This window comes from Bufo bufo, chromosome 1 (assembly GCF_905171765.1).
Source record: "Bufo bufo chromosome 1, aBufBuf1.1, whole genome shotgun sequence".
In the NCBI taxonomy this organism is placed as follows: Eukaryota; Metazoa; Chordata; class Amphibia; order Anura; family Bufonidae; genus Bufo; species Bufo bufo.
The window spans coordinates 834154709-834167702 of NC_053389.1; the positions used below are offsets into that span (position 1 = coordinate 834154709).

General features: G+C 46.6%; 1 protein-coding gene across 1 annotated transcript in view; it reads left to right on the forward strand.

Annotated features, from left to right (window-relative positions):
* The first annotated feature begins 9704 nt into the window (after nucleotides 1-9704).
* The window catches only part of LOC120990431 (olfactory receptor 1019-like), a 28222-nt gene continuing 24932 nt past the window's right edge, over nucleotides 9705-12994 (forward strand). Inside the window, exon 1 of the mRNA XM_040419265.1 lies at nucleotides 9705-9891. Coding sequence (XP_040275199.1) covers nucleotides 9705-9891 — 187 coding nt within the window. The remainder of the gene's footprint in view (nucleotides 9892-12994) is intronic.

Genomic DNA, 12994 nt, shown 5'->3' on the forward strand with positions numbered 1-12994 from the left:
TTTCCCTGTCCACCTTGCTGAGGTGGATGCACATGCTCAATTCCATCCCTCAAATGCCACCTGAGCTGTAATAGGGAGTGAGAGCAGCATCAGAAAGAACACACCCCATAAACTGCATCAGAAAGGATAGCCCCATCAGCTGCCAGCTTGATATAAATCTTGCAGAGCAATTGGAGCAATCAATGGGAAGAGCTCTGGATTCATGTGAAGTATAGGACTAGTTCTAGCTCTGTTAAAGATTGTTATGTACTATATGATTATTAGAGATGAGCAAAAAAATTTAAAAAATTCTATTCGGCCGTATTTTTTAAAAAAAAATTGCTTTGATCAGAAATTATTTGCGGCGAATCGCATAAAAAAATGGCTTTTTCCTAGCTGCAGAGAGCCTTTATAGTGGTGTAGAACACTGTGCCTTGCAGTAGCACGCATAGGGAGTCTGCTGTGGTAGTGAAACAATACTGTGAGTCAGTATGACATGCAGATGACAGGCGTCGCTCTTAGAATCACTGCTCACTTCACTTATTTGGCAGTCACGGGGCCAAAACTGACCAAATAACTTAAGTGTGAACTCAGCCTTACAGGTCGATGTTAGCGCCAAGAAGAAGCGCACTCCTTTTACACCGTCGTCAGCTGATTCCACATAGATGTCTACAGAACCTGTTCTATTAAACGCTTCTATTAAACGCTTATACAAGTAGAGCCCCCCGGACAGAGTGGAGAGGGTGTCAGCAGTAAGTTTGTGTTGACATCACTGATTATTTTGCCCTTCCTCTGATCCGTCAGAACAATAACCCACAAAAAAAAAGATCCTGTCTGTGGAGCATCCTCCTTCACTCGGCCAGCATTTGGTCAGTAATCCATCAGTATGGATGGTGGCAGCATCAGCAGCATCAGGAGGAGGCCACAGAGTGGCACAATGACAGTGTGGAGGTGGTGGCAGTATTAGGAGGCCACAGAGTGGCAAGGTGACATAGTGTGGAGGTGGCAGCATCATTAGGAGGCACAGAGTGGCACAATGACAGAGTTTGGAGGTGGTGGCAGCAGCAGCATCAGGAGGAGGCCACAGAGTGGCACAATGACAATGGGGAGGTGGCAGCAGCATTAGGAGGCCAGAGAGTGGTAAGGTTGACATAGTGTGGAAGTGGCAGCAGCATGAGCAGACCACATAGTGGCAAGGTGACATAGTGTGGAGATGGCAGCAGCATCAAGAGACCACAGAGTGGCAAGGTGACATAGTTTGGAGGTGGCAGCAGCATTAGAAGACCACAGAGTGACCCAGTGACAGAGTGGGGAGGTGGGTGGCAATACCAGTACCAGATGAAGATGATGGGTGAAAGAAGGAGCACTTGGCAACAGATGTGTGGCATCAGGCGGGAGGCAGCATCAGAATAGTAGCTGAGGCAGGTAGCCAGAAGAAACTAGTCTCTTTTGTAAAAGTGTTGATGTGGCACCATGGATAATCTAGTCTGATGCATCAGGCATTGGTGGGTGGAAATCCTGGCTGATCCACGCCTGATTCATCTTGACAAAGATCAGTCTCTCCACATTTTGGGTGGACAGGCGAGTTATTCTTGGGGTAACTATGGCCCTCGCCGCACTTTTCCAGTGCAAACTCAGCCATTTGCGGCCACAAATACAGTTTGGCTGCCCAGTAGTCCAGCAAATCTTTAATATGGGGTGGCAGTGTGCTGTCCAAGTATGCCACTATCTGCTGGTTCAGGCTCTGCTCCAGGTCTAGATGCTGCTGCTGTTGAGTAGTTTATTAACTAGGCGGGTGAAGAAAGCTACTCATCAGCGACTCTAGACTCAAGTTGCTGCTGATGGAGCTGGTATTGCTCCTGCCACCCCACTCCATCAGTCATGCCAGTAGAACTCGAGCACAGAAGGCCCCCCCCCAGTCAGACCTGCGAGAGGATGGACGATGGCACAGATAGGCAGTGGCCAACTGACTACATAGGATGTCTCCGTAGTAGTTCATTTTGTCCTCCCTTTCAGCGGGTGTAAAAAAAGGCCCCCATTTTGGACCGGTAGAGAGGGTCCAACAAGGTGGAGAGCAAGAAGTCATCCCTCTGCAGAATGGTGACAATTCGGATGTCACTACGCAAGCAAGCGAGCATGCATTCGGCCATTTGTGCAAATGACTCAGAGGGACTCCCTGTCTCCATCTCAACTGCATATTGCCATGGTGTGTCTGGGTCCTCTGCCTCATCTTCCCCATCGCCCTGTAGCTCCTCTGGCTGGTCCTGCTTCTCCTCTCCTGTCACCTGTGTAAAAAAAAACACCCATTTCGCTACACATTGCTTGTGCTCCAATGTCCTCCCGCTCCTGTTCAGCCCCCACAGGGCTCATGTGGTCGTAAGATCTAGGCGCCACGTCTCCAGGCCCCTAACCAGCATCTGTTCCAGGACATGAAGCAGTGGAATGACGTTGTTCATCCCGTAGTCCTGGCGACTGACAAATAACGTGGCCTCTAGTGTTGGGTGAGCATGCTCGGCTGAACACCAATTATTGCGTGCGCTCGAGCTAGATGCTCAAGTCAGTGTATTTAAATCTAATTTAGCCTCTATTTCTGAAAAGTTTCTGGTGGGATTTGAACTCACAACCTTCTACATTACAGCCCAGAATGTTACCCACTACATTCTATAGCTGCATGGCCAATTACTTTTAAAAAAAAATGAGACTTCTGCTGTATATGAATACTTTCAATACTTGCTTTATAAGTATGTCACGGCTGAGGATGGGGGAAATCCTCAGCCGTGTGCAGCCCGGTGATGTTACGGCTGCTTGGCCATGAAGACAGGATTAGGGAGCAGGTCACCTCCTAAACGCATCCCTAACCTGACCCTGGCTCCTAGCTACATGAGCCAACCTTGATGGTAGGAGGGCCCATGCTCCGGAACCTAAAAGTCCCTGCTAGCCCTCAAGATGACCCTCACCTAGGAGCTGAGTAAGACAAGCCCACTCCTCCTAGACACGGAGGAGCAGGAGTCTCAACGGCCAAGCTGCAGGAAAAGGGGAGACATAAACAGCTCTATGGATATGGCAGGTGAACAAAGAGTTCCACCTACCTGCCACAGCCTTGCTGACTGGATCCCTGTGTTAGCAGGGTGCAGATCACAAACGCATCCCCACACAGGGACCCAGATCCATAGCTGCACAAAATCACATATAAAACATCACACGGACATCACACATAACTAGAAATAACTTAAAGCGACATTATGGTTATGACATTATGGTTATGACCACAGGGGTGGCTCTTACTGGCAGGTAATAAAGACATGAGGCTGCTGTCAGCTAAGCATGGCTGAAGCAACCTGCAGGCCTGCAAAAGCAGTGAGGCTTTATAGGCCAAGAAGCCACACCCCACAGTCGGACACACCCAGTGCACACACACACTGGGAAGGAGATTAACCCTTCCAACACCAGGGAAGGGAAAACACCACTTAAAGGAGATGTGCACACAATAACATAAAAAGGAAGTGCACACATACACACATAACACAAAACCGCATGCACAACGTAGCGAGCTGCAATGGCACAGCTCAGCCTGCTACGCTGCCACATACACACTGTTGCCAGCGGCAACCACAGGTGAGGCAAATACCACAGCCCTCACCTGTGATTGAACACCAAAGAAAACCGCTGACAACCGCATGCGGTTCAGGAGTCACGGTCATAGCCATGGCCGTGACAAAGTATTCCTATACAACAGAAGTCTTTTTTTTTTATTTTAAGTATCTGGCTGTGCAGCTGTATAGTGTAGTGGTTAACATTCTGGGCTGTAATGTGGAAGGTTGCGAGTTCGAATCCCTTCAGAAATAGAGGCTACATTTTATTTAAAGGGCTTCTGTCAGCCCACTAAACCGTTTATTTTTTTTGTTTTGTTTACTAATAATCCCTATACTGCGAGCTCTGCATACATAAGTTAAATAATAATTTTGGTTCAGTAGAATTTGATAAAAAGCTATTTTTATAATATGTAAATTACCTTGCTACCAGCAAGTAGGGCGGCTACTTGCTGGTAGCAGCCGCATCCTCCGATCCTAATGATGCCCCCTCCGCATTGTGATTGACAGGGCCAGGGAACGTAATCGTTCTCTGCTGGCCCTGCCTGTTTTCATTCAATATCTGGCGCCTGCGCCGCGGCCGTACCTATCTTCAATCTGAGAATCGGAGAATGCGGCTGCTACCAGCAAGTAGCCGCCCTACTTGCTGGTAGCAAGGTAATTTACATATTATAAAAATAGCTTTTTATCAAATTCTACTGAACCAAAATTATTATTTAACTTATGTATGCAGAGCTCGCAGTATAGGGATTATTAGTAAACAAAAAAAAAACGGTTTAGTGGGGTGACAGAAACCCTTTAAACATATATAGAAGTTTTTAGACATAATATATTTACATATATTATATATATATATATATATGTAGTATACGGGAGTTGTAATACCCGTTACTACCAAAGGTCACTTGGTGTGCTGTCGTCCCTCCTTAATTATGGAAAGTTGTTGTATGTCAGTTTTATAAAATGTAATGTAATGTGTGTATTTCCCTGTCACTGAAACTTGCATGCAGAGGCCTGCTAGGGGTGTCATTCCGGCTTCCAGGCATTAGAGGGAGCTAGGGAGCCCTAGTTTATATAAGGGCCAGACAAGGAAGGGAAAGTCAGTGTAACCTGATCTAGTGTGGAGTGCAGAAGCAGTCTAGACCACAGCTCAGAAGTTTCTAGAGCCTGAGGAAGTTTCCAGAAGCTGAGAGAGACAGAGGCAAAGATCAGGAAAGCCAGAGGTACTGAGAGAAACAGAGGAGGTACTTATGAAAGCCATAATCAAGGATATAAAGCCAGACTTAGGTTAATGGGCCTTGGTGAAGAATTGCTATATTCCAGGATCAGACAGAATTAGAGTGCTAGCTCCTGTGCTGCGAATCCTGTGTTTTACACTCTGTAATTACCCTGCTGTACTGAATTGCCTGCATCGACCGAATTGCAAAATCGACTGTATGCTGAGGAACTGCGTTTCCAATATTGTCTCTGCCTGCAACCTACTAAAGTTGAAGTTCTGTTTTAACACCACGTTTCCTCAATTTATTCCTGCATCCGCAAACGGCGTGCCACCGTTTACTTGGCACTGGCGTCACGAACTATTCCTACCTATACCTGCCCTTGCAGAGAGTCAGCTGTACCAGGTTAGTGTATATTGCACTACTACACTCAGAAACACCTACTACGCACAACTTGAGTACACTGCACTTCTCTTTTGGCGTCACGAACAGGATTCGCACGCTTTATAGTGCAAGAAGCGTGTACTTTGTGCCTTATACAAGTGCCCTGTGACCAAAGTGACAATTTTCCTGTTTAATGAAAGTGGACTTTGTGGATTAAAAATCATACCCAAAGTGTGTCAAAAACTTCTAAAAAGCGCTGTACAGTATTGCGCTGCACAGAGGAAGAAAATCGCCGCATTGGATTGTGGTTTTGTGGACTTTAAACATTCCTGCTTGCTGTCAGTGAACAGACAGCGTTTGTACCTAAAGATGGCCGCTGAGCTGGCTGAATTTACTGCTGCGTCACCTTCATCCCGAAAAGGCGGGAAAAATTGGCGCCTTTCTGAGGAAAAGGCGGGAAGAAGGTCAAGGACAGGCGCCACGGCTTATCTGGACATTTGCATGTCTGCCAGCATGGACACCGCCTTCCCTATATTGAGATACCTGGGGGGCGGCCTCCCAGTGCAATGGGAGGAGCTGACTACTTTAATTGACGCGTCCCTATCGCTCTCCTCAGTAGGATCGAGCATGTTGGATTGTGAGCAGAGTGTTGCTGCAGCGTCCGCACCTATGATTGGAAAAATGACCGACACCGGTGTAGAGCCAGAGGAGGCTCCACCGGCCTACGCTCCGGGACCGGAGCAACCCGCCTGCCGCACCAGGGAGAAGGAACCCGAGCCCTACTATGGCTCATGGAGGGACTTTTTTCAGCCATCGTTTAAATGGTCTTCCCTGATGGCGGAGATCCGAGAGGCCGCTATCAAGCGGAATACTAAGACTAAGATCGTGTATGAGGAGCTAACCAAGACCATACATGAAAGACATACGCACACCCAACCCCGCCTGGAAAGGAGAAAGGGAGTGGTGCTGTCGTTTGACAAATCCCGTGGCTACGGGTTTATTCAGGACTATCTTACTGGCAGAGACCTCTATGTGAATCGCAGGTCTGTCAAGAGAGACTACCTCCCTTCGTACCAGCACAGCCTCCGCGAGGGAGAGGAAGTGGAGTACACCCCTGCCGAGAGCCTGCGAGGCCCCTATGCGACTGCTGTGACCCGTCCGAAGCGAGGACCTGAGGATTGGGAGGCAGACGAAGGAGAAGACTACTCTGGCTGCGAGCGAGAACCGGAACGCTCTCCAGAGCCGGCCCATCACGCCTTCCAGGAGCGGAGCTCCTTCATTGGGCCGAACGTCTTCTGGCAGCCAACCATGTTGGAGAAATGGGTGAGCCCCTACCCTTCCCCCGAGCTGCCACGTCGGGAGAAGACACTATCTGAGCTGGAGCAGCAAAGAGGATTGAGTGCTACCTTCCAGAACATCCGGATGGGACGGAGACCTGAGGCAAGTCCAGAACCTGAAGAGGCCGAGTCTGCATCAGCGGTGACTGTACCTGCGCCGGCGGCGCCAGCAGAGAACAGCGACTCCGACACCGAGAGTATTGGTGAGCAGATCGTCCGGCTGGAGGAGAAGTTGCGGGAGTTGCGTAAGACCTACACCGCCAGGATCCAGACGCCGCCGAGGAAGGATGAGGTAAGGGTGCCTGTCACCACCCGCCGACCGCCTTCTGTTGTCACCGCTCCGTCAGTGCCCCAGACCGGACCCGCGATTGCTGTGAATTGCTGCACCCAGAGCACCGGACCGCTTGCTGCGGCGGTACCAAGTATGTCACACCCTGCAGTGATCATGCCAGGGCCGGCACGGCCCACCAGAGGGTTCACCCCTAGGCCTATGGGGCCAATACCTATTAGGGGCCCCTTTACCCTGCAGCTACCCCCTGATACAGTCATGTGGGCCCATCCTCCTGTGGAAGAATACTACAGAAGATACCTCCCTGCAGAGCCAAGTAGCTACAATATGCCACTGTGATCAGCCTGCTAGGCCCTTGATTTATTTCTTCAGAAGGTGATGTTAACCCTTCCAGGACAGGAGTCCTATGTTGCTGGCCCTTTGTTGCAGCTGCCAGTTTGTCCACGGCCCAGTGGTAGGTGTTGACCACTGAAATCATAAAAGTCAGCAAGGCCACGTTTGTTTCCAGGACCTCCTGCCTGCTTTTGTTACCCCACACCAAGTTGTGCCTGTTTCTTTGTTGCACCTTTTACCCTTCACCCCCTTTTCAGGTTGATCAGGGGTATTACAGCGCTTGTCTTTGCTGTCCATTTTATTGTGCAACCTGTTACTAAGGAACCGTGCCCGGAGACAGACTCAAAAGATACCTGAGCCTCTGAGATTCTTACTCTTTTAAAAGTATTGTGCCCAGAGATGGACTCCACCGCATGAGAGCCTCTGTGATTTAATATGGAAATAACCTGGGTACGGACTCATGTTTGTTATTTGAGCCTCCAAGAACTTTTATACCGTTTTCTACTGTTTTATCATGGACTTATTCATTGTCATGGACTATCCTGGTTATAATGTTCCGCTGTGCCAGGTCAGCGCCCTCGTTCCATTCATTATCCTGAGAGAAGAGAACGACGCCCCTTGTCACTGCCCTGCACCTTTGCCAATTGGACCTGATGTAAACGTAAATGCAGATGAATGACATGTATGTATGCCTGCATGTCTCTATTTTCTATTTCAGGTAGAGATTCCAGTTGGGAGACCCATGATGGAGTACGAGGTCGTACTCAGCTTAAAGCAGTGGGGTATGTAGTATACGGGAGTTGTAATACCCGTTACTACCAAAGGTCACTTGGTGTGCTGTCGTCCCTCCTTAATTATGGAAAGTTGTTGTATGTCAGTTTTATAAAATGTAATGTAATGTGTGTATTTCCCTGTCACTGAAACTTGCATGCAGAGGCCTGCTAGGGGTGTCATTCCGGCTTCCAGGCATTAGAGGGAGCTAGGGAGCCCTAGTTTATATAAGGGCCAGACAAGGAAGGGAAAGTCAGTGTAACCTGATCTAGTGTGGAGTGCAGAAGCAGTCTAGACCACAGCTCAGAAGTTTCTAGAGCCTGAGGAAGTTTCCAGAAGCTGAGAGAGACAGAGGCAAAGATCAGGAAAGCCAGAGGTACTGAGAGAAACAGAGGAGGTACTTATGAAAGCCATAATCAAGGATATAAAGCCAGACTTAGGTTAATGGGCCTTGGTGAAGAATTGCTATATTCCAGGATCAGACAGAATTAGAGTGCTAGCTCCTGTGCTGCGAATCCTGTGTTTTACACTCTGTAATTACCCTGCTGTACTGAATTGCCTGCATCGACCGAATTGCAAAATCGACTGTATGCTGAGGAACTGCGTTTCCAATATTGTCTCTGCCTGCAACCTACTAAAGTTGAAGTTCTGTTTTAACACCACGTTTCCTCAATTTATTCCTGCATCCGCAAACGGCGTGCCACCGTTTACTTGGCACTGGCGTCACGAACTATTCCTACCTATACCTGCCCTTGCAGAGAGTCAGCTGTACCAGGTTAGTGTATATTGCACTACTACACTCAGAAACACCTACTACGCACAACTTGAGTACACTGCATATATATATATATATATTTAGAACATATATTATATTATAATTATTATAATATATTTAAATATATTATGAATAAAACATCAGTAGTAGTTTCCCACATATTATGCATTCACCACAGCCTCACCATCAAGTCTGCTGACAAAGGTGGTGGGGTTGTGGTAATGGACACAGATCATTACGTGCAAGAAATTTTAGCACAACTGGCAGATACAAATGTATATCAGCGGGTCTCTAATGACCCAAAATTTAGCCTACTGAGGGAACTCAGAGATATGCTAGCACAGGCCAAATCTGGTGGCATCATAGATGAGAAGTTGTGTAGTTATCTATTTTGTGAAAAACCGATAACTCCATTATATACTCTTCCAAAAATACACAAGAATTTGCGGGCTCCCCCGGGCCGGCCCATTGTATCCGGCAGGGGGTCTCTGTTTTGTAACCCGGCTATTTTTCTGGATAGGATCTTGCGGCCTTTTGCGGTATCCGCTAGATCCTATATCAGAGACACACATAATTTTTTGATGAAGATCAAAGATCTGAGGGTCCCAGATGGAGCCATTCTTGCTTCGTTTGACGTGTGTAGTTTATACACGTCAATCGAGCATGAATTAGGCCTCCATGCAGTGGAACTATGTTTTCTCCGAACGAGTTACACAGAGGAATGCAGAATGTTCCTACTTGGCTTACTGAGGTTTATTTTATGCAGGAATTACTTCCTATTTCGGGATGATTACTACGTACAGTTAAGGGGGACCGCGATGGGGTCCAATGTGGTGCCCACTTATGCAAATATATACATGACGCATTTGGAAGACTCCTACATCTATGGGTGCCGCCACTTCAGCCATGTGCTGGGGTGGTGGCGATACATAAATGATGTTTTTTTTGGTATGGGTGGGCGCCACAGAGGACCTCATGGCCTTCCACTCATTTTTGAATGGGATTGACCCTAGTGTCAAATTTACCCTGATGTACTCTTATGAGAAATTACAATTTTTGGACACAGAGGTGGTGATTCAGGGTGATACTCTGGTCACTGACCTCTTTGTGAAACCTACGGATAAGAACACTCTTGTCAGATATGAGAGTCACCACCCGAGACCGATGATTGAGTCTCTTCCCCTAAGTCAGATGCTGCGGGTGGCTAGGATAGTCGGTGAGGGCCCAGTGAGGGACCAACGTTTATTTGATATGGCTGGAAAATTTTGAGCTAGGGGTTACCCCAAAAAACTTGTCTCAGAGAGTATTCATAAAACCCAAGTTAGGATGAGAGATGGAGACCCTGTGAGATCCAAAGAGTCTACACAAAGGATACCGTTGGTGACGGATTATTGCATCAGTAGCCCTCAAGTTTCTTCTGTTGTCAGGAAACACTGGTCGATTTTAGCTAGTGGTTTCGACAATATAGAAGAATTTAAAGCTCCTCCTCTTTGCTCCTTTCAGAGAAGCCGAAATTTAGGAGATAAACTAGTCAGGTCTGATGTTGGGTCTGCGAGGGTCGATTGCAGCACGTATTTTGGTTCTACTCGCAAGGGCTGCTATCCGTGCTGCAATTGTGTGAACTGCCCCTATATGCTTAGGGGTGATTCATTTGTGAATCCAGCCTCTGGGAAGACAGTTCGAATTAGGCAATATTTGGCATGTGATTCAACATATGCAATTTATTTATTATCTTGTCCCTGTGGACTATGGTATGTTGGGGAAACAACTAGGGATGTCAAAACAAGGCTAAACTAGCATAGATATACCATAAGTAGGGATGAGCGAACCCGAACTGTATAGTTCGGGTTCGTACCGAATTTTGGGGTGTCCGTGACACGGACCCGAACCCGAACATTTTCGTAAAAGTCCGGGTTCGGGTTCGGTGTTCGGCGCTTTCTTGGCGCTTTTTGAAAGGCTGCAAAGCAGCCAATCAACAAGCGTCATACTACTTGCCCCAAGAGGCCATCACAGCCTTGCCTACTATTGGCATGGCTGTGATTGGCCAGTGCAGAATGTGACCCAGCCTCTATATAAGCTTGGGTCACGTAGCGCTGCACGTCACTCTGCTGATTCAAGCATAGGGAGAGGTTGCTGCTGCGACGTTAGGGCGAGATTAGGCAGATTAACTCCTCCAAAAGACTTCATTCTGTGATCGATCTGCAGCTGTGGATCATTGAAGTGCTAATATCGACTTGCTCACTTTTTTTAGGCTGCCCAGAGCGTTTTTAGATCACTTTTTTCTGGGGTGATCGGCGGCCATTTTGTGGCTTGTGGTGCGACAGCACAAGCTGCCACCAAGTGCATTTAACCATCAATAGTGTGGTTATTTTGTGCTATATCCTACATCAGCTGCAGGCTGAGCCTGTGTCACCGAAGTGCATTTAACCATCAACAGTCTGGTTATTTTTTGGCCATATACTACATCAGCTGCAGGCTGAGCCTGTGTCACTGAAGTGCATTTAACCATCAACAGTCTGGTTATTTTTTGGCCATATACTACATCAGCTGCAGGCTGAGCCTGTGTCACCGAAGTGCATTTAACCATCAACAGTCTGGTTATTTTTTGGCCATATACTACATCTGGTGCAGGCTGAGCCTGTGTCACCCAAGTGCATTTAACCATCAATAGTGTGGTTATTTTTTGGCCATATACTACATCAGGGGCAAGTTGAGCCTGTCACCCAGCGCCTAAAAAATAGACCTGACATTTCTATTCAACCAAATTTGTACTGTTTTAGCTGGTCAAGTTATTTGTAGTGACCGTAAAAGCACAGTTTTTGTTCTGGGTTGAAAAACTATTCCCAAATTTGCCATTCTCAAAATAACTAGTTTCTGCTATATGAGGCCTACTTGAAATCTATCCCAAAAAGGATATCTTACATTGAAGGTGCTGATAGTGTCATTCAGAAAAACCTAAGACACACGCTACCGTGCAGATAGAAGTCTGATTCTGTGATTAAACCTATACCTGTCACACAGCGCAAAAAAAAACAGGCCTCACATTTCTATTCAACCAAATCTGTACTGTTTTAGCTGGTCAAGTTATTTGTAGTGACCGTAAAAGCACACTTTTTGTTCTGGGTTGAAAAACTATTCCCAAATTTGCCATTCTCAAAATAACTAGTTTCTGCTATATGAGGCCTACTTAAAATCTTTCCCAAAAAGGATATCTTACATTGAAGGTGCTGATAGTGTCATTCAGAAAAACCTAAGACACACGCTACCGTGCAGATAGAAGTCTAATTCTGTGATTAAACCTATACCTGTCACACAGCGCAAAAAAAAAACAGGCCTCACATTTCTATTCAACCAAATCTGTACTGTTTTAGCTGGTCAAGTTATTTGTAGTGACCGTAAAAGCACATTTTTTGTTCTGGGTTGAAAAACTATTCCCAAATTTGCCATTCTCAAAATAACTAGTTTCTGCTATATGAGGCCTACTTGAAATCTATCCCAAAAAGGATATCTTACATTGAAGGTGCTGATAGTGTCATTCAGAAAAACCTAAGACACACGCTACCGTGCAGATAGAAGTCTAATTCTGTGATTAAACCTATACCTGTCACACAGCGCAAAAAAAAAACAGGCCTCACATTTCTATTCAACCAAATCTGTACTGTTTTAGCTGGTCAAGTTATTTGTAGTGTCCGTAAAAGCACAGTTTTTGTTCTGGGTTGAAAAACTATTCCCAAATTTGCCATTCTCAAAAAAACTAGTTTCTGCTATATGAGGCCTACTTGAAATCTATCCCAAAAAGGATATCTTACATTGAAGGTGCTGATAGTGTCATTCAGAAAAACCTAAGACACACGCTACCGTGCAGATAGAAGTCTAATTCTGTGATTAAACCTATACCTGTCACACAGCGCAAAAAAAACAGGCCTCACATTTCTATTCAACCAAATCTGTACTGTTTTAGCTGGTCAAGTTATTTGTAGTGACCGTAAAAGCACATTTTTTGTTCTGGGTTGAAAAACTATTCCCAAATTTGCCATTCTCAAAATTGTGGTGAACGGGAACAATGAGGAAAACATCTAATAAGGGACGCGGACGTGGACATGGTCATGATGGTGTTAGTGGACCCTCTGGTGCTGGGAGAGGACGTGGCCGTTCTGCCACAGCCACACGTCCTAGTGAACCAACTACCTCAGGTCCCAGTAGCCAGCAGAATTTACAGCGATATTTGGTGGGGCCCAATGCCGTTCTAAGGATGGTAAGGCCTGAGCAGGTACAGGCATTAGTCAATTGGGTGGCCGACAGTGGATCCAGCACGTTCA